This window comes from Loxodonta africana, chromosome 6 (assembly GCF_030014295.1).
Source record: "Loxodonta africana isolate mLoxAfr1 chromosome 6, mLoxAfr1.hap2, whole genome shotgun sequence".
Classification (NCBI taxonomy): Eukaryota; Metazoa; Chordata; class Mammalia; order Proboscidea; family Elephantidae; genus Loxodonta; species Loxodonta africana.
Genome location: NC_087347.1, coordinates 133,729,557 through 133,756,818, shown reverse-complemented (window position 1 = coordinate 133,756,818; position 27,262 = coordinate 133,729,557). Strand labels below are relative to the sequence as shown.

The 27,262-nt window shown below is 39.7% G+C and overlaps 1 protein-coding gene across 2 annotated transcripts in view; it reads left to right on the top strand.

The window, feature by feature from the left end:
- The window catches only part of CNTNAP5 (contactin associated protein family member 5), a 1,181,085-nt gene that overhangs the window by 753,570 nt on the left and 400,253 nt on the right, over positions 1-27,262 (top strand). For both annotated transcript variants that reach the window (XM_010596415.3, XM_064287363.1), the window contains exon 12: positions 7,375-7,494. In XM_010596415.3, the coding sequence (XP_010594717.1) occupies positions 7,375-7,494 (120 nt within the window). The remainder of the gene's footprint in view (positions 1-7,374; positions 7,495-27,262) is intronic.

Genomic DNA, 27,262 nt, shown 5'->3' with positions numbered 1-27,262 from the left:
CTGCCTCTTCTTTTTTCTTTTTAGTTGTTTGCTGTTTTTGTTGAGAACATACAAAACAGAATGTACACTAATTCAAAAATATCTACATGTACAATTCAGTGACATTGATTATATTCTTCAAATTGCACAACCTCTCACACTATTTTTTCAAATTTTTCATCCTCTGTTAACATAAATGCACTGCCCTCTAAGTCTCCTGTCTGATGTTTCTAGTTGTAATTGTCAATTTGATTCCATATAAATGCTTCTTAAAAGAGCACAATGCTCAGGACAGACATTCTTTACTAGTTAAACTAAACTTGTTTGATCTAAAGATGAATTCAGGAGATATTTTTGGTTTCAGGTTTAAAGATTATCTCAGCCAATAATTTTGGGGGTTCATCTAGCCATCAATGATTCCAGAAAGTCTGGGGTTCATGAGAATTTGAGATTCTGTTCTGCATTTCCCCCCTTTTGATTAAGATTATTCTATGGAAGCTCAAATTAAAGTGTTTCATAATGGTAGTGGGAACCGTTTATTTCTTCTGAGCTCATAGGGGAGGTAGTTGTTCATGGAGGCAATTAGCAACGCTAGATGGAGTATATTTAAAGCAAACTGTAGACATGTTATCTTACTACAAATGCCTCAGTACATCTGTCTAACAGAGAATACTTCTTCCTTTTAAAGCATACCCAAAAGACCATTTTCATAACCAACCAAACTTTAAAATGTTTTCTCAATATCATCTGATAACAAACCTGATTTCAATGTCTGTAATTCTTTTAAAATATTTTTTGTTTTGTTTTGTTTGAATCAGGATATGAACAAGATCTCTCCTTTTGCCATTTATATCTTGACAAACTGAGTCATTTATTTGAAGTTCCCACATTCTGGATTTAGCTAATTTTATCCCTAAAGTGTGGTTCAGCATGTTTGTTTACTTCTTCCTGTAAATCCGTGCTTAGATCTAAGGGCTTGATTAGATTCAGCTTCAAATTGTTGGCAAGAATATGTCTTAGGCTGTGCTGTGAATTTCTTATTTACTACATTAGAGGTGGCCAATAATCACTTTTAGAGAATGTTAAGATTGATCTGAGAGCTTGGGTGTTGTTAATTTAATCCATTAAAATGCACCCTATCAACTGTTCACCTAATGCTTTAGCAGTTCTTAATGATCATTTTCTAATGGTTTATATCACTGATGATTACTTTTTAAATGGTTTTCAAATTCTTTTATTCCTTTTTTACTTACCGTCTTTTGTTATTCTCTAAGGAAGGTTTTTTTTCATGGGCTATTTGGTGACTCTTAAATACAGTGTGTGTAAGAAAGGGAGGATATGGTCTTTATTCTTTCCACTTCCAGGGTATGACTTTGTTCTCTAACAATTTCCAGAGGCAGCCAATGGATTCACATAGATAGATAAGATTGATAGATAGACAGATGGTAGAGAGAGAGAGAGAGATGACAGATAGATAGGTAGGTAGGTAGGTAGATAGATAGATAGATAGATGATAGATAGATAGATAGATAGATGATAGATAGATAGATAGATAGATAGATAGATAGATAGATAGATAGATAGAAATAGACAGATCCATCAATGGATCGATGGATCGATCACTGGATCGATGGATTGATAGATCGATAGACCGATAGATAGACAGATAGCTATATGCATAGATAGATATCTACAAACTAATGGATGATACATATTTAACGATTTCAGTGATCATTCTTTTCCATGTCCAAATTGTCCCATCAAATTGGTCTCTGTGTTGTTTTGCCATGATTCCAATGTTTGATAGCTATTTTGCTTTCAGACAAATCTCATCTTGTACTTTTCCTCTCTAAACAGGAACTCAGCAAAAAAACTTTTCCTTTTAGTTGGAGATTGTATTTACAGACCACAATGTAGGCACAAGGTTTACTTCTAGCCCTTTACATGATCTAAATTAAGAAATAAAGAACATTAAATAATGAGTTCATACTAATATTAAACCATATATGTATGTATATATATATATACATACATACATATACATCTATATATATCACAATCTATAGATATACCATATAGGACAGAGTAGAATGATCTCATAGAGTTTCCAAGGCTGTAATCTTTACAGAAGCAGACTGCCACACCTTTCTCCCTCGGACTGGCTGATTGGTTCAAACCACCAACCTTTAGGTTAGTGGCTGAGTGCTTAACTACTGAGCCAGCTGTGCTTCTTATACAACCTAAATTGAAATTTCAACATTTTATATAATTTTTATGTTTTATATTTTCTATCTTATGGTAATAATTTTTTTTTGAGAGCAACAAAATGGTTTACTTGCATTTTTTGTTATATGTGTATAATATTTTCATAAAATTGTACCAATATTATTAAGACTATTAAATGTATTTTAAGATTTTACTACAGTTACTGCTTCCTGATAGAATATATTCTTCTAGGAATACATGCCAAATTACTGTTTTAAAACCAAATATGTTTAAATTCGAGTTCATAATAATACTAAAAATATTTTCATTGGTCATTTTTGAAGAACACCACTTCAGTATTTTGAAACTGATAAATTAAAGGGTCAGTGTCATTTATCTTTCTTTTCTCATTCAATCCTGTATGTCAGGAACACCAAATAATTGATGAGGGATGTTTTATTTTTATGAACTTGTCTTATTAATAAATCAAGAAGCAATGATTGAATTAGAGCAATCATTCTTTGGGCAAACTACTTACATTGTATGAGCTCATCTGCTAATAAGTAAAAATGCTTGTTAACAGGCTTTGCACTCAGAAATTTCCCAGTAACTAAGCCAAAGTAAAGAACAAGTAAGTATATTGGGCATGGTAGGATAACTAAGGTAGCAAACAACCACAAAATAAAAATTCTTGTTTAGCAAAATGTAAGTTTCTTTGTTTAGCAAAATGCAACTTTCTTTTTTGCTCACATTGCACTGCAGTGTGGCCCTGCTCCATGTAGCCATAGAAGGACAAAATCCATGTGTAGCTTATAACTCCATTTCCTTCTAGATCCTTGGGATTGTCTATTGGATTTTGTTGACCATGTGGCTTGCTTTGGCCAATGGGGCATTAGGAAACATTATCCAATCAAAAGTCTAGCAAGCACTTTCTCTCTTGGTGCTCTTGGAGCATTCACTATCCAAACTCATGTGCTAGAGGAGAGCGGAGGCTCTCCAGCTTGCTGTTAGCAAACCCTAGGTGACCCAGCTGTTGACTGTGGATGCATGGGTGGTCCTCGCAAAATCATCCAATCTTGGCCAAAAATGCCCAGCTAAGCCTAGTCTAAAGTGCTAGTATGCACAACAATGAAATGGTTGGTGTTTGAAGCCAATTTTGGTGTGTTTTGCATGCAGCAAAAAATAGCTGATATAGTGGGGGAATGTAGATGGCCTAAGATTAGCTAAATATTGGTAATTGTTGAGGCTGGATTTGACGATTTTATGTTCATTTTACTATACTCTGTACTCTTTGTATGTATATGAAAATTTCTGTACTAAAAAGTTAAAGAGATATTTCAGCATCACTTGAAATAATTCTTCCTTGTGACCATCAACTTGATAGTTAGATCTGTTATCTGTAACTTGCTTTCAATTTAGATTTTTTTATTTTTTTAATTTTGTTTTTTTAATTATTTAAAATATTTGCATATTTTAAAATGTATAAATATAAAATATCAAGGTCTAATTTCCATCCATGTCCCCTTCCACCATTTTGTCTCTTTCCCTAGAGGTATCAATTTTTATTAGTTTTTCTTTTTTTGTCTCTTTTTCTTTTTTTAACAATTAATGAGCCAATACTGATACATTACTAATAACTCAAATCCATAGTTTACAGTAAGATTCGCTCTTCACTCTTTGCTTTGTACAATTCTGCAGGCTTTGACATAGCATCATGTCAGGTGTCCACTATTACAGTATCATACAGAATAGTTTCATTCCCTAAAAGTTCCCTGTGCTTCAACTCGTCATCCTGTATTAGTTTTTTACCTGAAAATTTTGGGAGTCATTTTAGACAGTTGTTAGTGAATTCTGGGTTAAATTAATGATATACACATGGGGGGAAAAAGACTAGGCAGAAAAGAGCACAATACGATTATTAATTTCAAGAAAAACTAAACTTTATTCAGGAAATGGAAAATAATTGCAAATAACGTTGACATTGTCATGGCATTGTAAACAGTGACTACTGATTTATCTTGGGAAGATGGGGGAATGGAAAGGTGTATGGATGTGGAAAGTAATGAAAAAGAACTAAGACCTCATGTTCTGCATTGACAAGTCAATAGGTAATTTGTAAAAATCAAAAATCAAGAAGTACCAATATGGGCATGTATTTAGAAATACAATGACTAATACCAAAAGAATGAATTAAGAGTTAGGAGTCTTCATCTCTGCACAGAGAGAAAGCAGGGGCTACTCTTTCTTTTTGTTTATTCGTTTCATAAAAAACTTGTGATTGATGATATAAAGTAAAAAAAAAAAGTAAACAAAAAATTGTCACAAAAAGAAGAGGCAACATGGCATGAACCAATGGGATAATGATGATAAAATAGTTAATATTTACCATGCACTAGGGCATTGAGGTGGAATCCTGATGGTACAGTGGTTAAGAGCTCAGCTGCTAACCAAAAGGTGGGCAGTTCAAATCTACCAGTTTCTCCTTGGAAACCCTATGAGTTGGAGTTGATCCAGTGGCACTGGGTTTGGTTTGGTTTGGAGGATGTTAAGCACTATGATAAGTGCTTTAGATACATTAGCTCATTGAATCCTTCCTACAACTGTATGAACTAGGCTCTTATACCCAAAGCCAGATGAAAAAGTTAATGCTTTGAAAGTATATTAGCTATCCATTGCTATACAGTGAATTACCCCAAAACTTAGCACCTAGAGACGACAGATATTTATTATCTCACATTTTCTGTCGAGCAGGTATACAGGAGAATCTTAGCTGGGTGGCTCTGGTTCAGTCCTGTCATGAGTCTTCAGTCAAGTGGTCGGCTGGGACTGCAGTCAGTTTAGGTTTGGTAAGGGAGGGGAGTTCTGCTTTGAAGCTCACTTCCATTGTCTGCTTAGAAGATCCGCTTCCAGGCTCCCTCCTATGAACCTCTTCACAGGCGGCCTCTTCATAGGGCCTCTCTCCCAGGGTGAGTGATCCAAGAGCACTCAAGATGGAAACCACTGTCTTTTTGTACTCTACTTTTAGAAAAAACATTCACTACTTTTGCCATATTCTATTTGTTAGAAGCAAGTACAAAAACCCAGCCTGCACTCAAGGGGAGGGCATTACACAAGGATGTGAGTACCAAGTGGTATAGCTCGTGGGAGCCATCTTAGAGGCTGCCTTCCACAGGTTCCATAACTTGTTCCAGCCGCCATAGACAGTAAGTGGTAGCCCTGGAAATCAAAACCACACAGTTTGATTCCAGGGCTTATTCTCTTAACATCTACGCAAACACGCATATGCTGCCTGGGTGGTACTTATCCTGTGTGGGCCAGAAGCTATATGCCTGTTGGGGAACTGCAAGTACTTTCAAATGGTTTTTATCTTGGGAGTGTAGAAGTGATTAGGGATGGGCAATATGCATAAGAATTGAATGTCACATGAGTGACACATACCCACTTCTGTTAGCAGGTTTGGGCAAAGGAAAATAAGCTGTAGGTTATGCTCAGTACTTAGGGTTCAAGTTTACCTCCACTGCAGAAAGTATATAGGAATGCAAGAGAGAATTACATGAGTGCAAGGATAACCTTGAATTCACTCTAATTTATAAAAAGTCAAGCCCTCTCAGACTTTAGGACTTTATTGGTAATGAATTATGTGAGGCACACCTTATTATACATGATCATGACAAACTGCAGTTCCCAGTTTCTGGGAAGGGGCATTAGTCATGACATCACGCCACTAAGGTCAGTTGTGGGTGCTATGTCTTAAAAGTTGTTGGGAAGCACTGAAGTGTTTTAAGTATGGGAGGGTGATGTGAGTGGCTATTCAACTGCTGCTCTGAACTACAGCACTGAGTCTGAAGCATCAGGGAGCATTCTACATTCTCCTGCATGTTTACCTGCACTAGACAGAAGATGCTTCCTTTACATCCCACCAAATTCATGCACGTTGGTTTAATGAGATTTACATATTGCTCAGAGACCTCATGGTGAAGTGGGTCAGAACTGCAGTGAGCTATGGCTGCTAACCAAAAGGTCAGCAGTTCAAATCCACCAGCCACTTCTTGGAAATAGGCAGTTCTATTGTGTCCTATAGGGTCACTATGAATTAGAATTGACTGAATGGCAACTTTTTTTTTTTTTTTTAATATTGCTCAAACATGTAGATTGGTCCAAGCTCCCTGTCACCAGACACCTGTGTCTGGCCCATTTGAATACGTAAAGACTTGTGCGCTTGGTGGGGCATACTTACAGCCTCATCCATGGTTCTGGACTCTGGGGGAAGTCATATCTGCTGACATATATTAGGAACTCAGTACTGCTGGTCACATTAAAACAAACTAATCTTGACCAGGCACTTGATCTGTTCTGAGTTCTGGGCATGTAGAAATAAGACAGTCTCCTTTTATTTCATTAGTAAATAGACATGGTTGTTTATATCCATCCACTTATTCATTCACTAATCAAATATTTGATGAACCCCTAGTGTGCATGTGGCACTTTGCTAGATGCTGGGGTTACATCAAATAAGGCATTGCCACCAGTCTTACAGATTTTCTAACCTATTAGGGGACAGACATTATAACCAATATCCCAACTGAATATACTGTGTAGACATACGGGGAGGTGAATTTAGAAAAAAATGAATTAGTAAGGATACTGCTCTATCAAGTATGAGGTCACTAGTTTGCTAAGACTTTTGGAGAAAGTTGAGGCTATGTTGTTGATGTGTGCTTTCAAGTCAATTCCAACTCATAGTGACCCTATATGACATAGTAAAACTGCCCCCTTTCATTTCCTAGGCTGTAATCTTTATGGAAGCAGATCGCCAGGTCCTTTCTCCAATGGAAAAGCTGGCAGGTTCAAACAGGCAACCTTTCAGTTAGCAGCTGAGTGAGTGCTTAATCACTGCACCACCAGGGCTCCTTAGTTGTGGCTATAAAAAACTTGTTGCTGTCAAGTCAATTTCGACTCATAGCAACACTATAGGACAGAATAGAACTGTCCCATAGGGTTTCCAAGGAGTGGCTAGTGAATTTGAACTGCTGACCTTTTGGTTAGTAGCTGAGATCTTAACCACCGTGCCACTATAGGAGAAAGGAAATAATTCAAGATGGAAAGCAAATATAAGCAGGGGTGACTGATTCCTCCAAAGGGATATTCAGAGCTAAGCAAAATTTCCTCTCTTGCTGGTATGTCTTTCAGCACTCTACAAGCAATCCTGCGAGGTGTACAGGCACCAAGGGAACACGGCTGGTTTCTTCTACATCGATGCTGATGGCAGTGGACCCCTGGGACCTCTTCAAGTATACTGCAACATCACCGGTAAGGGTGCAGAATTCCAACTCATGCTTTACCTAGCCACTTGATGATACACAGCAAAAGAAACTCCATTGGGGGTGAACACCTGTGTGAATACAAATTTAACATGCCAACTTCGGGAGGACAATTGTATTCTAGTAGATAATAGGAATTAGCAGCTAGGTTATTTTCATGAGAGAAAAAAACAAATCTGTTAATATTCTTGATAATGTTTAACTAAACCAAGATGTAATTATCAGATATTTTCTCTGGGGCTTGCCAAGAACATTTTCTCTCTTAAACTAAAGAACATAGAGATAAAGAAATCAAAAACAAAAACCAATAGAAAATCCTGACTTGGGGTGTAGGAAGCTTTGAATTGCATCTGTCTCCAACCATTGTGTGATCTCGGTGAGTCTTTGCACATCCATTCCTCATCTGTGAAATGGGAATAACAGTTATTACTGCCTAGATTTGTGGAGCGGGAAGTAGTGGTTCACTGGTAGAATTTCCCCCTTTCATGCAGGAGACTAGGGATCAATCCCTGGCCAATGAAACTCATGTCCGGCCACCTCCCATCTGTCAGTAAAGATGTGTGTTGCTTTGATACTGAACAGGTTTCAGAAGAGCTTCCAGACAAAGTCAGACTAACCAGCCAATAAAAACCCTATGAATCACAACAGACTGACCTGCAACCAATCACAGGTATGGTGCAGGACTAGGCAGCATTTTGTTTCATTGTACATGAGGTCCCCATAAATCAGGGGCTGACTCAGTGACAGCTAAAAACAATAATGTTGTAAAATTTAGATATAATCATGTGTATTGGGGAAACTAGCTCAGGTTCGTTATTCAGTAGATGCCTAATGTCTTAGGCTTGGTTCTCTAGAGGAGCAAAAACAGTGATGCATATATATAAATACGTACAGAGATATTTATTTCAAGAAATGGCTCATGTGATTGCGAAGGCTGGCAAGTGCCAAATTTGTGGGTCAGGTGTCAGGCCGGAGGCTTCTCCTGACTCATGAGGTTGCAGGGGTTGATGAACCGAAAATCTGCAGGTCAGGCAGGAGGCTGAAGGCTCCTCACTGGGAGACTCGCTGGGGCTTACATGTAGATATGGGTCTAGAAGCAAAAATAGGTGATGGGGGTGGGTTCTGTGGACATTCAGCACTGTCCTGTAAGGCATCTGCCTCAGGTGATACCCCAGGCAATGACCCAGGGTCCACTCAGATGGTATCTCAGACAGAGACTCTTCAAACACTGCTGGATCAACCTTATCAAATGGGGGTGGAAGGGATAATGATTTTACTGGGGAGAGTTTCTTTCAGACAAAGCTGGATTAATCTCTTCAGATGGGCATGAGAGGGCTAGTTCTGTTGCCAGGGGTAATTCAAAGGAATTGAGGGGTCAGTGTCCCCAGCATCCTGATTATCTACCCATATGTCCCCACCTCAAGTTTCAGAATCATATTTCTTCCCTATTAATGCCCTTACTTTAACTTCAGACACCATTCAAGGTTGGGAATTTAATTGGCATTATAATCCAGGTACCTTTAGGATAAGACTCGGGGTTCGGTTTTCTGCAGTATGAGCTCTGCTATAGGGTCACTATGAGTCGGAATCAACTCAAAGGCAATGGGTAATGGGTACTCACAAGAAATAAGGCTTTCTTTCAGAGCACAAGTGGCAACTCTCAGGTCTTTATTGCAATGTTTGAGCTGTGGCTCTGAAGTCCCCAGCTCATCCCATTCTTTCAGCACTTTGTCTAGTAAAAGCAGGACCAACCAACCAGCCTCCCTATACTTCTCAGTTTTACAGAACTGTTGAAAGGTATCAAATACACAATCACCCAGGGCTTTGTTTCTCACAAATATTTGATCCAGTGGTGATGGTATTTATGTATTTTTACTGCAACCTCACACCATGGCTTAGCAGTACCCTCTTCACTACTGGAATTAGAGTCATTAATGCCTTTAAGCTAGCGAGACTAGAGAACAAATTCAAAAAACTCATCCTTAAGATTTTACTCCTTTAAAATTACTCTCACTACCAAATATCTTAGGCTGGGTTCTCTAGAGAAGCAAAACCAGTGAAGTGCATATATAAATATTTATAGAGAGATTTATTTCCAGGAAATGGCTCATGGAATTGTGAAGGCTGACAAGTCCCAAACCCATGGGTCAGACATCATGCTGGAGGCTTCTCTTGACTCATGCGGTTGCAGGGGCTGATGAACCCAAAATCTCCATGTCAGGTGGCAGGCTGCTGGCTGACCGGTTTGTAGGAGCTTGCAAATCCAAAATCTGCAGGTCATACACCAGGCTGCTGGCTCATGGGGTTGGGAGATCTGGTGAATCCAAAATCTGTAGGTCAGATAGTAGGCTGAAGACTTCTCATGTCCCAAGAAGTGGAAGTCAGAGGATCATGCCATGCGTTGAATTGTGTCCCCCCAAAATATCTGTCAACTTGGCTGGGCCATGATTTCCAATATTGTGTGATTGTCCACTATTTTGTCATCTGTTGTGATTTTCCTACGTGTTGTAAATCCTATCTCTGTGATGTTGATGAGACAGGATTAGCTGCAGTTATGTTAATGAGGCAGGACTCAATCTACAAGATTGGGTTGCTACTTGAGCCAATTTCTTCTGAGATATAAAAGAGAGAAGCAAGCAGAGAGATGGGGGACTTCATACCACCAAAAATGTAGCATCAGAAGCAGAGCACAACTTTTGGTCCTGGGGTTCCTGCACGGAGAAGGTCCTAGTCCAGGGGAAGGCTGATGACAAGGAACCTCCTTCAGAGCCAACAGAAAAAGACTTCCCCTGGAGCTGATCCTGAATTTGGGCTTCTAGCCTAGTAGACTGTGAGAGAATAAACTTCTGTTTGTTGAAGTCATCAACTTGTGGTAGTTCTGTTATAGCAGCACTAGATAACTAAGACGGATGACAAGACACATGTAGGACTGAGAGAGAGAGCTTCACCAGAATATTTATTTATATCATGAATACAGGCCACACTCCCAAGGAAATTCCTCTTGCAACTGATTGGCTGCTCACATCAGATCACAAAATAGGAGATAATACATATTGGCTGCCAAACCACTGAGAATTATAGCACAGCCAAGTTGCACCATAATGCTATTCATCAACACCTAGTGTTAAAAATAATAAAAACTCAATGAAATTTGAACATAAAACTTATTCTGAGCAGTCATTCTATATGCATATAGGAAGACCATTTTGACTCCAGAAAAAGCAAATGGCTTGAAGAAGCTAGGTATAATGAGGCTTTTAAAGAGAAGAAACCCTTGCCATCTAGTTAATCCTGACTCATTTTGGCCCTATAGGACAGGGTAGAATTGTCCCATAGAGTTTTCAAGGAGCAGCTAGTAGATTCAAACTGTTGACCTTTTGGTTAGCAGCCAAGCTCTTCACCACTGCACCACCAGGGCTCCATAAAGGTATGAGGATAGAGAAATATAGAAGATCAACCACTGGCTAATCTCAGCATGATTGAATACTACCCTTCCCTTTTTACTGAGATCGGCTGGAATCTGGTCAAAAGATGGTCTCTGGCCCTCTACCCAGCCATGTCTTTTGAAATTCAAATTTAGTAAGCCTGGCTTTGAACAAGAAAGAAAGGATTTGCAACTTTGGGTGAAAAAAAATAATAACAATAAAATAAAACTGCTGGTGGTTGATTTTGGTCAGTGATTTCTTTAAAAGTGAGTATTTGGTTTCATAGGTAAGAAAATCCTAAAATCAAAGCAAGATATCTGGTGTAAATTTCTCTCTTTGACACATGTAAACTGCCATTATATTTTTCCAAAGATGGTAGGCTCTCAGTAATAGACATCCATTGCACTGCTTCCGTTATTAGAAGTCACCACTGATCACTCATCAGCAGGCTTCCATCTCCTTTGCCCGGTTTTGCAACCAATGTATTTACTCCATTTTTGTGTTAAAGCCATTTGCTTTTTCTGGAATCAAAATGATCTCCTACATGTGTATAGAATAACTGTTCAGAATAAACCTTATGTTCAAATTTTATTGCATTTTGATTATTTTTTCAACACATGTATCATCTCTTTTAACCCTCACAACAAAAAATCTGAGGAAGATATTTTTTATCACAGTCTTCTTTAGAGGGAAACACACACACACAGCTGTTGTGAAGTCAATTCTGACTCTTGGTGACCCTACATGTGTCAGAGTAGAATTGTGCTCCACAGGGTTTTCAGTAGCTGATTTTTCAGTAATAAATCACCAGACTTTTCTTCTGAAATGCTCTGAGAAGGAAATAGAATATAAAAATTTCAAGACTTCCCCAAGGTAATAAATACTGTAACTAACATTCTTTCGGTTTAGTATTAATCTCTATCACTGAGACATTGATTGGATGCTTTCTTTTAACAGTGTTAAATTTTTCTTATAAATAATGAATATTAGTTATAGAAAATTAGAAAAAAAGTATAAGGAAAATATCAAAATCACTTCTAATCCACAATCCAGAAATTTACATTTTTATTGTATTGTAGAATTTCTTTGGGACATTTTTTCTGTTGATGTCTATGCATGCATAAACACTTTTTCTCTACATAATATAGATTGTTTAGCATGATTTTTCATTTCAGTACAGGCTTTTTCCTATATATTAAATATACATCTTGAAATGTATTAACTATGTTGTTGTTCTTAGGTGTCAAGTCAGTTCCAACTCATAGTCACCCTGTCAGAGTAGAAGTGCCCCATAGGGTTTCCAAGTAGCTGCTGGTGGATTCCAACTGCCGACCTTTTTGGTTAGCAGAGGTAGCTAGATGTAGCTCTTAACCACTGTGCCACCAGAGCGCCTTATTAACTATAGTGTATTATTTTCGACTCTCCAAAATATTGTAAGTACAATACTATGGAAGATATGATTGATAACATTTACACGCAGTTCTCTGCTCCTCTTTGGGATGAACTTCTTTCAGGGTATATGTTTGCTATTTTTGAAGAATGGCTGAAGGTAAAAGTGTATTTGTATTTAAAGGTGGCCTATTTGCTGAATCATGGTCTCTTGAGTTGATGGGATTAATTATACATTACTGGGAATTTCTTTTGAATATGACTTTTTCATTCGTTGCAAAATGTTTTATAGTTTTTGTTGCCGATATTGCTCTTATAAGAGCTATTCAAATAAAAGCAAACTTCTATGTAGGCCAAATTATATAATTGTCATATTTAAGTGACAAATGTTTTTCTAATGCATAAATTAATGATGATCAGCTATATGCCTTACTATTTGTAGATTTTAAATGATCAACCTCCTTAGATATGAGTGACCAAGGACACTATTAATGGTGTAACAAAGTGGTCCAGGGAAGAAAGCCAGGGAGGAAGACAGCAAGGAAGGTAGAATGAAGAGAGGCGATGGAAAGAAAGAATGGGTGGGTGGAAGGAAGATTGTTCTGCCTGAAACTCTGGTTTCTTTAAACACAATGTTTTGTTCTCTGTCTGATATCACTGGGGTAACATAAAGAATATAAATAAGGCTGGAGGGGGAATTTTCCTTTCTGTTTCCTTACTGCATGCCAGCCACCTGAATGCTGTCAGCCTCGTCCCGTGTCTCTGACATAAGGAAGTAGGGCCAGGTGGTCTAATAAGTCACGGAGACTCCTTGTGGTGCTAAGTAGAACTGGGCTGCATAAGGTTTTCCAGGCTATGATCTTTCAGAAGCAGATTGCCAGGCCTTTCTTTTGAGATGCCTGTGGATGTACTTGAAGGGCCAGTCTTTCAGTTAGTCAAGCGCTTAACAGTTTGCACCCTCCAGGGACTCCAGATCATTGCAAATGGATGCCATGAGGGTTAAGAAGGGCAGGATTCAGTGGGGAGAACACTCAGTTTCAATTTCAGGTGCACCCTTCTCCAGTGTACCCCAGGAAGGATTAGGTCTCCATTCCTATAGGCAAGGCAATGCCTTATCCTCCAGGAAAATTGAAGTCTGTGTCTCTCACCTGTGGGCAACCCTGGAAAGATAAGATCCCCAAATGCTCAACAGCAACTGCCCCATTCTATGTGAGGCAGCAGGAACTCTGCATAGGAAAAGTGGGCTAAATTTTTAGAGTAAATAAAAGGATAAAAAAAAAAAAACATTACTAAAGTGGATTAAATCTAGGCCTTTACAAACTTATGACAAAGCATCCTAGCCAAAGCTGTTTTATCAGTTGTCTCATCATGAGACTAGTGAATGGGAGAAGGCAAAGGCCCATTTTTGGGGGGGATGAAAAATTGAATTCAGTGATGGATGAGGCAAATAAAGAGTAAGTTTCTGCAGGAATACATAGCTGGGCTACTTTTAACAGCTCCATAAATTAATTACAATTCAGTTCATCACAATATAAATTCATATGTATCAGGAATTATGTGAGGTGGTAGGGATACAGAAGTGTATCATTCCTGTCTCCTTCATAAGCTAATGATAGAGACAGACACAGGGACAACTAAAGTATAATATAAGGGTAATGACAGGGTGGCAGTGTAAAGGGGGTAGCCTAGTCATCTAGTGCTGTAACAGAAATACTACAAGTGGATGACTTTAACAAACAAGTTTATTCTCTCACAGTCTAGTAGGCTAGAAGTCCAAATTCAGGGTGTTAGCTCCAGGGGAAGGTTTTCTTTGTCGGCTCTGGATCTTCTCCTTGCCAGAACACTGGGTCCAAAGGAGCCACTCTGCTCCCAGCACTGCTTTCTTGGTGGTATGAGGTCCCCAACTCCTGCTTGTTTCCCTTCCCTTTTATCTCTTTTAAGTTAAAAGGTGGTACAGGCCACACCCCAGGGAAACTCCCTTTACATTGAATCAGGGATATGACCTGAGCAAGGGTGTTACATTACACCCTAATCCTCTTTAACCACAGGCAGAGAGAATGATTTATAACGCATAGGAAAATCACAAAATGGAGGACAACCACACAGTATTGGGAATCATGGCCCATCCAAGTTGACACATATTTTGGGGGGACACAATTCAGTCCATGACAGAAGGGCACCTGAACCAGCCTGGTGGGAGTGGAGGAGACATTAAGCAGGCAGATAAGGTCACTAAGACCTGGATGGGGTGTAGCATCTAGCTAGCAAGAGCTAGTAGGAGAAGATGCAAGAAATGGTGCTCTTCTAAACAGGGTGAATGACAAGGATTAAGTTCTCAGTGACAGATTGCAGAACCTCAAGGCTGGACATTTTTAGGGGCTACCAAACTCTGGCAGGTCTCACTGAGCTGAGTTACCAGGTTAAAAAAAAAAAAATTATTTATTTATTTAGAATACCAAAAATCTGTAAATAAATAGAAAAGAGAAAGGCCAATTTAACTTGAGTCAGGGCAACCAAAACCTGTTGAAGGTTCATAATCTGAACTGTTGTTTCCCAGTAAGGGAATCTGATAACCCAGCTCCAGGGAAAAGAAGGAATGACCTTATCAAAAACTGTTTCTGAGAGGTCTTGAGCACATAGCTAGCCCAGAGCAAAAGACGAACACCATTCTAAGCACCAGCAAGAAGACCATCATCCCCATCATTTGTGGACTAACTACTTCTATGCTCCCTGCTCCTGAGCATAGTGGGCCTGTCAAGGTCCCATCAGGAAACAGATGGTATGTTCAAAATAGGTGACTATTTACAAAGTGAGAACACGTATAAGAAATTAAAGAATAGGGCATTATCACAGAGTGAATGACATAGGGATTGTTCCCACCACCAAGCCTGAAGATGTGGGTACAGTGTGTGTTGGCAGAGTGAGGAAGAGAGAGGCAGGTGAAGAAGCTGTGGCCTGAGAGAAGTTGTGACCTCTGTGTGGGAAACAGCAAGCTCAAGGGGACCCCAAAGGAAGGAGCTTGGGGAATGGACACTTTGACTTCTCTCTCTCCTTGTTCCTTCTGATCTCTTGCCTGTGTTCCCCATCCACCAAACCCAACAAGAAGCCAGAAGGCAAGAGCACCTAGCCTTGGAATGCCTTTACTCAGCCCTCCTGGACACAGAGGAGGCTGGAGAAGAGTGGACAGTGCATCTGGTGGCAAATGGAAAATATCCATCTTAGCCTGATTAAAGGACTGTCCAAAGAATTCTTGGAAAATAATTGTTGGAATTCATCAAGGATCAAGGATGGGGTTAGGAGCAGGGCTATGCATGAAATCCATATACCATGCAAATAAATGAAGCAAGGACGTGCTCATTAGATTGCAACCTTATCCAGATAAAAATCTCCATTTACAGGTTAAATGGCATAAAAATAGGATAAATGCAAGAAGCACACAATGAAATAAGAGACTTATAGAACCAACTGACCCAAGATACAACACAAGCTCTAAGTTTGTGTAACTCAAGGACAAGCAGACAACCAAGAGAAGCTGTGATATAATTCTAATGTAATGGCATCAGGACCCGTGCTGCCACCTCAGGACCCCAGCGGAAGTGTCTCCTACAGAATGTGGATCTTCTCAGCCAATGAGGTGGTCATTTTGTGATCAGCCTTGGCTAAGTCTATCTAAATGGGCAAGTAAGGAAGGATGTATTTGAGAAGAAAAGTGGAGAATCAGAATTGGGTTGCTGAAGAAAATGCTCGAGGAGGCGGAACCAAGATAGCGGAATAGACAGACGCTTCCAGCAAGCCCTCTTACAATAAAGACCAAAAAAACCAAGTGAAACGAGTATATTAATGACAAGCTAGGACCCCTGAACATCAAAGGCAAGCTTAGAAAATGAACTGAGGGGCAGGGGGAGGAAGAGATGGTTCAGAAGCAGAGAGGAGTTACCGGACCTGATTCAAGGGGAGCCCTCAGGCAACATTCCTGGGAGCAGCGGTGGCAGGCTGGTACTAGCACTTGGCTGCAGTTTCCTCAGGGAGAAGCAGCCAGCACACAGCCTACTCACACCTCTGGAACCAGAGAAGAATGGTGCTCTCGGCAAAACCTAAGTACTTGCGTATATTTTACCCTGCCCCCCCACCCCTGCTGCACCTACGCCAGCTTCAGTGGCTGATTTCCCTGGGCCTGAGATAGACCCTGTCGAGCACCTAGAGCCATCCTCCTGGCCTTGGAGAAGGAATAAATTTGCAATTGGGGGAAAAGATAATTTGCCAGCTCCACTAACTGAGGTAGCTCAGGACAGAAGTGGCTCCTGTCCAGGCATAAACAGTCCATGGACTTTGAGTACCTTTCTCTTCTGCATGGACCTGTGTGGGCCTTTTTCAGGAGAATAGACCCCTGTTGGCAGTCTCCAACCATTTCTGCTGTGCGGAGGAGAGGTGGGTGTTTGATGTTTGACATTGCTTTGCCTATTAAACACGGTCCTCACTGTACCACATCAGGGGCCTAAGCACTGGTGGCTCCACTCAGGTCACCCAGCCACCGATGACAGGGAACCAAGGATAACTGATACCTCCCAGTCCTTACAACCAAAAACATTGGGTGCCCATGGTGCATCTGCAGAACCCACCCACCTGTATGCTGTAGGGAACAGGGAAACACTTTCCTCAGAGACACGTCGGGGACAATTCTCAGCCCCTTACACATTCAGAGTGGCACCCCCTGCTGCAACCAGATACCAGAACCTACACCAATCACCCCTGCCCCTCTAAGACTGTAGGACAGAGCCTGTACCACACATTTGATGATCAGCTACCTGGACACCTGAGCTGAATTCATACAAGAAACGTGAATGGACTCCTAGACTGATATACATGATAACAGATCTAGCCATTTGGGAACAGGACGTCAGAGCTCCAAAGGTGAAAATAACCAAGCTAGCTCACTCGAGCAACCCATACGGGCATATCAAAACAAAACAAAGCAAGAAGCTACTACACAGTAAGCAAACATAAAATAATCTAATACAATAACTTATAGATGGCTCGGAGACAACAGTCAATTTCAAGTCACATAAAGAAGCAGACCATGACTACCTCAATGTGCTCTCAAAACAAAGAATCAAGAGATCTAGATGAAAGTGGCTTCCTGGAATTACCAGAACAAGAATACAAAAGATTAATATACAGAACCCTTCAAGACATCAGGAAGGGAAAAAGCAATATGCAGAACAAGCCAAGGAACACACAGATAAAGCAATTGAAGAAATTAAAAAGATTATTCAGGAACACAATAAAAAATTTAATAAGCTAGAAAAATCTATAGACAGACAGCAATCACAAATTCAGAAGATTAATAATAAAATTACACAGGTAGACAACTCAATAGGAAGTCAGAGGAGCAGAATTGAGCAAGTGGAAGGCAGAATTTCTGAACTTGAAGATAAAGTGTTTGGCAGAAATATATTTGAAGAAAAATCAGATAAAAGAATTAAGAAAAATGAGGAAACCTTAAGAATCTTATCGGACTCTATCAAGAGACATAACATACAAGTGATTGGAGTACCAGAACAGGGAGGGATAACAGATAATACAGAGAGAATTGTTGAAGATTTGTTGCCAGGAAATTTTCCTGATATCATGAAAGATGAGAAGATATCTATTCAAGATGCTCATCGAACTGTACATGAGGTAAATTTTAAAAGAAAGTCACCAAGACATATTATAACCAAACTTGCCAAAACCAAAGATAAAGAGGAAATTTTAAGAGCAGCCAGGGATAAATGAAAAGTTACCTACAAAGGAGAGACAATAAGAATAAGCTCGGACTACTGGACAGAAACCATGCAGACAAGAAGGCAATGGGATGACTTATATAAAAAATTGAAGGAAAAAAACTGCCAGCAAAGAATCTTATATCCAGCAAACCTCCCCTGCCCCACCCCCCCAAAAAAACCAAACCCACAAAAACTGTCTCTCAAATATGAAGCTGAAATTAGGACATTTCCAGATAAACAGAAGATTAGGGAATTTGTAAAAACCAAACCAAAATTACAAGAAATACTAAAGAGAGTTCTTTGGTTAGAAAATCAATAATATCAGGTATCAGCCCAAGACTAGGACACTGGGCAGAACAAGAGCAATCAGAAGTCAACCCAGACAGAGAAATCAAAAAAATAAATCAAGATAAAAAAAAAAAAAAAAACTCAAAATGGGGAAACACCCATGTTATTATATAAAAGAAGGCAACATTAAAACAATAAAGAGGGACTAAGAAATGTAGCCATACATCTTCCATACAGAGAGGAAGATGAGGTGATACAAAGAAATAAAAAAAGTTAGGTTTAAATTTAGAAAAATAGGGGTATATAATAAGGTAACCACAGAGGAGGCAAACTATCCTACATATCAAAATAAAATACGAGAAAAAAATAGAGACTCAGCAGAAACAAAATCAACAATGAATATGAGGAAAGGACAATATATAATCTACTTAGCACATAAAATTAAGTTGGAAAAAGAAACTGTCAATAACACACACACGAAAAAAGACATCAAAATGATAGCACTAAACTTCATACCTATCCATAATTACCCTGAATGTAAATGGACTAAATGCACCAATAAAGAAACAGAGAGTGGAAAAATGGATTAAAAAACAATCTTTCTATATGCTGCCTACAAGAGACACACCTTAGAGTTAGAGACACAAACAAACTAAAACTCAAAGGATGGAAAAAAATATATCAAGCAAACAACAACAACAAAAAAAGAGCAGGATTGGAAATATTAATTTCTGACGAAAGAGACTGTAAAGTTAAATCCATCACAAAGGATAAGGAAGGACACTATATAATAATTAAAGAGACAATACACCAAGAAGATATAACCATATTAAATATTTATGCACCCAATGACAGGGCTACAAGATACATAAAACAAACTCTTCCAGCATTGAAAAGTGAGATAGACAGCTCCACAATAATAGTAGGAGACTTCAACACACCACTTTCGGTGAAGGACAGGACATCTAGAAAGAAGCTCAATAAAGACACGAAGATCTAAATGCCACAATAAATCAACTTGACCTCATGGACATATATGGAACACTCCAACCAACAGCAGCCAAGTATACCTTCTTCTCTAGTGCACATGGAACATTCTCTAGAATAGACCACATATTAGGTCATAAAGCAAGACTTAGCAGAATCTAAAACACTGAACTATTACAGAGCATCTTACTCTGACCATAAGGCCATAAAAGTGGAAATCAATAACAGAAAAAGCAGGAAAAAGAAATCAAACACGTGGAAACAGAACAATACCCTGCTCAAGAAAGACTGGATTATAGAAGACATTAAGGATGGAATAAAGAAATTCAGAGAATCCAATGAGAATGAAAACACTTCCTATCAGAACTTTCGGGACACAGCAAAAGCAGTGCTCAGAGGTCATTCAATTTATATCAATACATTTCACAAAAAGAAGAAAGGGTGAAAATCAAAGAATTATTCCTGCAACTTGAACAAATAGAAAGAGGGCAACAAAAGAAACCCACAGTCACCAGAAGAAAACAAATAATAAAAATTAGAGCTGAACTAAATGAAATAGAAAACAGAAAAACAACTGAAAGAATTAACAAGACCAAAAGCTGGTTTTTGGAAAAAATCAACAAAACTGATAAACCATTGGCCAAACTGACAAAAGAAAAACAGGGGAGGAAGCAAATAACCCAAATAAGAAATGAGATGGGCGATATTACAACAGACCCAACTGAAATTAAAAGAATCGTATCAGATTACTAAGAAAAATTGTATTCTAACAAATTTGAAAACTTAAAGGAAATGGATAAATTCCTAGAAACACACTGCCTACCTAAACTAACACAAACAGAGGTAGAACAACTAAATAGGCCCGTAACAAAAGAAGAGATTAAAAAGGTAATCAGAAAACTCCAAATGAAAATAAGTGCTGGCCCAGATGGCTTCATTGCAGAGTTTGACCCAATTTTCAGAAAAGAGTTAACACCACTAATACTAAAGGTATTTCAGAGCATAGAAAAGGACAGAATATTCCCAAACGCATTCTATGAAGCCACCATATCCCTGATAACAAAACCAGGTAAAGAGGCCACAAAAAAAGAAAATTACAGACCTATATCCCTCAGGAACTTAGATGCAAAAATCCTCAACAAAATTCTAGCCAGTAAAATTCAACAACATATCAAAAAAATAATTCACCATGACCAAGTGGGATTCATACCAGGGATGCAAGGATGCAACATTAGAAAAACAATTAATATAATCCACCACATAAGTAAAACAAAAGGCAAGAATCATATTATTTTATCAATTGATGCAGAAAAGTCATCTGACAAAGTTCAATACCCATTTATGATAAAAACTCTCAGCAAAATAGGAATAGAAGGAAAATTCCTCAGCTTAATAAAAGGCATTTATACAAAGCCAACAGCCAGCATCATCCTAAATGGAGAGAGCCTGAAAGCATTCCCCTTGAGATCGGGAAACAGACAAGGATGCCCTTTATCACTGCTCCTATTCTACATTGTGCTGGAGGTCCTAGCCAGAGTAATTAGGCTAGATAAAGAAATAAAGATTGGTAAGAAAAAAGTAAAAATATCACTATTTGTGGATGACATGATCTTACACACAGGAAACCCTAAGGAATCCTCAAGAAAACTACTGAAACTAATAGAAGAGTTCAGCAGAGCGTCGGGTTACAAGATAAACATACAAAAATCAGTTGGGTTTCTCTACACCAACAAAAGAACATCAAAGAGGAAATCACCAAATCAATACCATTTACAGCAGCCCCCAAGAAGATAAAATACTTAGGAATAAATATTACCAGAGATGTAAAAGACTTATACAAAGAAAACTACGAAACACTCTGGAAGAAACCAACAGAGACCTACATAATGGAAAAATATACCTTGCTCATGGATGGGAAGAGTTAACATTATAAAAATCTCTATTCTACCAAATGCAATCTATACTTTTAATGCAATTCTGATCCAAATTCCAAAGACATTTTTTAATGAGATGGAGAAACAAAATCACCAACTTCATATGGAAGGGAAAGAGGCCCCGGATAAGAAAAGCATTACTAAAAAGAAGAACAAAGTGAGAGGCCTTACTCTACCTGATTTTAGAACCTATCATACCACCACAGTAGCCAAAACAGCCTGGTACTGGTACAACAGAAGACACATAGACCAATGGAACAGAATTGAGAATCCAGACACAAATCCATCCACATATGAGCAGTTGATATTTGACAAGGGCTCCAAAGTAGTTAAATGGGGAAAAGACAGTCTCTTTAACAAATGGTGCTGACATAACTGGACATCCATCTGCAAAAAAGTGAAAAAAGACCCATACCTCACACCATGCACAAAAACGAGCTCAAAATGGATCAAAGACCTAAATATAAAATCTAAAATGATAAAGATCGTGGAGAAAAAATAGGAAAAACTTTATGAGCCCTAGTACATGGCATAAACAGTATACAAAACACGATAAAGAATGTAGAAGAAAAACTAGATAACTGGGAACTCCTAAAAATCAAACATTCTCATCCAAAGACTTCACCAAAAGAGTAAAAATATTACCTACAGACTGGGAAAAAGTTTTTAGCTATGACATTTCCGATCATCGCCTGATCTGTAAAATCTACATAATACTGCAAAAACTCAAGGACAAAAAGACAAATAAGCCAATAAAAAAATGGGCAAAAGATATGAACAGACACTTCACTAAAGAAGACATTCAGGAAGCTAACAGATACATGAGGAAATGCTCATGATCATGCAATAGAGAAATGCAAATCAAAGCTACAATGAGATTCCGTGTCACTCCAATAAGGCTGGTGTTAATCCAAAAAAACACAAAATAATGAATGTTGGAGAGGCTGTGGAGAGATTGGAACACTTATACACTGCTGGTGGGAATGTAAAATGGTAGAACCACTTTGGAAATTGATTTGGTGCTTCCTTAAAATACTAGAAATAGAACTACCACACAGGATCTAGCAATTCCACATCCTAGAGAAGTAAGAGCCTTTACACGAACAGATAAATACACACCCATGTTCACTGCAGCACTGTTTACAATAGCAAAAAGATGGAAGCAGCCAAGGTGCCCATCAACAGATGAATGGACAAATAAATTATGGTATATTCACCCAGTGGAGTACTACTCCTCAGTAAGGAACAGTGATGAATCTGTGCAACATTTCATAATATGGAGGTATCTGGAAGTCATTATGCTGAGGGAAATTAGTTGCAAAAGGACAAATATTGTTTAAGACCACTATTATAGAACCTGGGAAATAGTTTAAACAGAGAAGAAAATATTCTTTGATGGTTATGAGAGGGGGGAGGGAGGGAGAGTGGGAGGGGGTATTCACTAATTAGATAGTAGATAAGACCTACTTTAGGTGATGGGAAAGACAACACACAATACAGGTGAGGTCAGCACAACTGGACTAAACCAAAAGCAAAGAAGTTTCCTGAATAAACTGAATGCTATGAAGGCCAGCATAGCAGGGGCAGGGGATTGGGGACCATGGTTTCTTGTCAATTGGCATAATAAAATCTATTAAGAAAACATTCTGCATCCCACTTTGGAAAGTGGCATCTGGGGTATTAAATGCTAATGAGCAGCCTTATAAGGTGCATCAATTGGTCTAAACCCACTTGGACCAAAGGAGAATGAAGAACACCAAGGACACAAGGTAATTATGAGCACAAGAGACAGAAAAGGCCACATAAACCAGAGACTACATCATCCTGAGTCCAGAAGAAGTAGATGGTGCCTGGCTACAACCGATGATTGCCCTGACAGGGAACACAAAAGAGAACTCTTGAGTGATCAGGAGACCAGTGGGATGTAGTCCTCAAATTCTTGTAAAAAAGACCAGACTTAACGGTCTGACTGAGACTAGAAGGACCCTGGTGCTCATGGCCCCTAGACCTTCTGTTGGCCCAGGACAGAAACCATTCCCAAAGCCAACTCTTCAGACAGGGATTGGACTGGACAATGGGATGGAGAGGGATGCTGGTGAGGAGTGAGCTTCTTGGATCAGGTGCACACTTGAGACTATGTTAGCATTATCTGTATGGAGGGGAGATGAGAGGGTGGAGGGGGTTAGAAGCTGGTGGAATGGACAAGAAAAGAGAGAGTGGAGGGAGGGAGCGGGCTGTCTCATTAGGGGGAGAGCAGTTGGGAGTATGTAGCAAGGTGTATATAAGTTTTTGTATGAGAGACTGACTTGATTTGTAAACTTTCACTTAAAGCACACAAAAAAAAAATTTTAAAGGGAAATGCTTGAGAGGCAGGCCTGTGGTATGGGTGTGATGCCATCAGGAGGTGAGGGAGTCTTGGGCACTGGGAAGGATGTAGGGCAAGGACAAGGGTGAAACAAGAGCAGGTACACTAAATATTTGAGATGAGAGAGCACCTGATGTACTGGTAATGAAACTTTGGATGATGAGGCAGGAAAATGGGGCTTCTCATGTTACTCGCCTTCACAGGGTACCCCCGGCTGGGTTGGGTACCCCTAATCTGTGCTCCTATCTTATTTTCTGTCCATATATTTCCACTATGATGCTGACCACACTGTATTTTATCCTTCAGTGTTTACTGGTGTATTCCTCCAGGACTGAGCTGCTGGATGGAAATTAGGGAGCAGGCATGATTAATCCCTGGGTTTACTTTTACACTCCCTCCAATGAGTGCAGTGTAAATTGAACTCTGCGAAATCCCTGCCAAATTAAAGACTGGTGTCTACATTTCTCCTTTGTTTTTCCTTTCCACTTGCCATAATTTGTCTTAGACCCTGTTCTAGTAAATCAATAACAATTTGGAATTGTGGATACTGCCTTGATGTTTAATCTTAACTGGGCTGGAGTTGACCCTACGATTTGCAACCTCTGCTGTGAGTCCAAGAGTAAAAGGTGTCCATCTGCTCCTCTTTGCCTGCATGTCCTTTTGCCAGAAATGACATCTTTACTCCCACTGCAGGCCTGTAAGATTTCAGAGACTATAGAAGCAACTGTTTAAAAGGACAATGGTGGTTTGGTGGCAGAATTTTCACCTTCATGTGGGAGACTCGGGTTCAATTCCTGGCCAATGTACCTCATGCATAGCCACCATCCATCTGTCAGTGGGGGCATGTGTGTTGTATGATGCCGAACAGGCTTCGCCGGAGCTTACAGACTAAGAAGAAATGCCTGGAGATGTACTTCCAAAAATCAGACAGTAGAAACCCTATGGGTCACAGAGGTTTGATTCACAACTGATCATGGGGATGGTGCAGGACCAGGCAGCTTTTGGTTTCTTTGTGCATGTGGTCAGCATGAGTCAGGGGCTAACTCAAAGGCAGCTAACAACAGCAACAACAAGGAGTGCTGGAGTGAGTTTTTCTAAGGGCAAACCTCCAGTATTGATGAAGCAGCATGAGAGGATCAAAGGACTCTGGCAAGATTTTCCTTGGAACTTGACATTTAAACTCATTCCACCAAGTTTACTTTTTGCTCTTTTTAAAGTTAACGGGATACCTTGTCAACATGTTAAAAGATGTTTCTCAACTGCACAGTGTTTCTTTTGTACCACAATTGCATATTGATACGCAAAATTGTTTGTTTAGAACCACTAACAAAAACACATTTATTATTTCTTTTGATGGCTACCAATTTCATGCGTCTGGACCGCTATGACAATCACCGGGAATTGCCAGGAATTTGCAGGGAACATTTTGTCAAATCTCTAAAGCAAAACTTGTTTTCCTTTCTCAAACAGCTCATAATCCATTTGCAAATCACCTTACAAGCCTCCGTATCTTAGCACCCTGGCTGCTATGATGTTGTTTCTCACTCTCTTGGCAGGATGCTCTGTTTTCATTAAAACTCATCAAAACGTGAGTAATGGAGTAGGTAGAGAAGCTGCAATTGAGGTGTCTCCAGTATCCCCGCACGTAATTGTGCTGTCTGATTGCAGATGATAGATTATTATTGAAGCTGTTGAAAGAAAGAAGGAAATGCGTACTCACGGTTAGGTCTAACACTGGTGGCCTTGCTTCCCAAAGTGAGAACAGTGTCTGCGTGTTTACACACAGGATGCACAAAGGTCTGCTGGGTGAGGGAAAAGAGCATCACCCAGGACATCCGGTGCCGTTACTCAGTTACGGTGCATTTATTTTTCCCTGTGCTTCTTAGTGTATTGTAACTTTAAGTAGCTGTACTGTACACCACAGGAAGTAGAATTGTGTGGCAGGTGCAGCCATAATAAAGGTCTGGGCTGGCGTCTCCCACTGGTGTCTCATTGCTGACTTTCACCCCAAACACTACACTTAAAAGAAGAGAGAGAGAGAACTAAACAAAAAGGAAGCATGAGCTTCAGTTGCCCTACCGAAAGCTTCTGCAAGAACAAGCTGGGCTCAGGTTTGTTTTTTCCTTAGGTTGGTGAGCCGTCCTTGCAGAAGCACTATTGCCAAAGGATTCTCATTGGACTACCAGTTGCTGTTGCGTTAATTCTGACTCATGGTAGCTGTACCCGTAGAACTGTGCTCCACAGGGTTTTTAATGGCTGCTTTTTTGAAAGCAGGTCACCAGGCCTTTCTTCTGAGGTGTCTCTGGGTGGACTCAAACCTCCAAACTTTGGTTAGCAGCTGAGCGCATCAATCATTTGCATCCTGCAGGGACACCCATTCCATTACAGACTGCATTAAACCGTGTTGAGTGTCTGCTGGATACAGGCCAGTGTGAGATGCATCACAGTGAAGTAGCTGGGATAGCATTTATTTTAAAATGTGTTAACAAGGCAAGAAGAGATAAAACCACTTTTCTATAGTTACATAGCTAGTAAGCTGTAGAAAGAGAATTACAATTGAAGCTCTCTAGATCTGAGGTTTTTGCTCTGTCGAGTATACAGCACTGCTCATCAAAGGGTTGTAAGGCTTGGGAGGCATCCCTTCCTTTGTTTCCCTCCATTATTTCATCAGTTTGAATCAATGTGCATTGGTTGTCTGGTTGGCCAGGCCCTAATATGACTCTGAGAATACAGAAATCATTAAGATGTAGTCCTCCAAGTTCAGAGAGTTCATGATCGTGTGTCCTTACGGCGAAATTGCCCAAGTTTGCAGCCTTCAACACCCTTATCATAACTGACGCAACAGCCAGAGTGATCTTTTGCAAACACATATCTGACCAGGTCCTCCACCCCCCGCCCCCCACATACACCTACCCACATAAATCCCCAGCTCCGTCTCTGTGTGGCATGGCTTACCATTTTTGAAGGGCATAGTGGTAAGGATGTATGAGCTCATGCGCATGAGTTAATACTCTCAGAAAAATGTCCGGCACTTGCTACATGCTCTGAATGATTACCATTATTTCCCCTTTTAATTATTGTCTGTGGGGCCATAAGCGGTACCCTTCATCTTGGCTCTCAGTTACTCTCGCAGTAAATGGAGGGTGGCGAGGACAGCTTCTTAGGATTGGTATGTACTCAATCACTTGCGTACTCATGATGCAACAGCCAAGAGCGACTGGAACAGAACAAGTGGCAAAGGAAACCAGAGTTCTTCTCTCCACCACCCTCCCCTCCACCTTTGCTTGGAATCATGTCCATGGCTTCACAGGAAGCAAGCTTAGCTCCTGCAGGAAGCTGCCTGCAAGCTGTGCCTCCTGATAGACAGCACGAGCCTCGTTCCCAGGTTAAGACCCACTCATGAGTGGCATATGTACTGTGGCTCACTAGCAGCTTAATCAGTTGGAATAATACTTGTTTTGTTGTTTGCGTTTTAGAGGGACAGTTTGCTTTCTGTAAATGAAGTGTTTTTAGAGGACTATTTTAGCTAGAATAAGAATGATAATTCTAGAGGAAGGAAGATTTTTTAAGTCTCTCTCTCCATCTCTTTGATACATTATGCTGT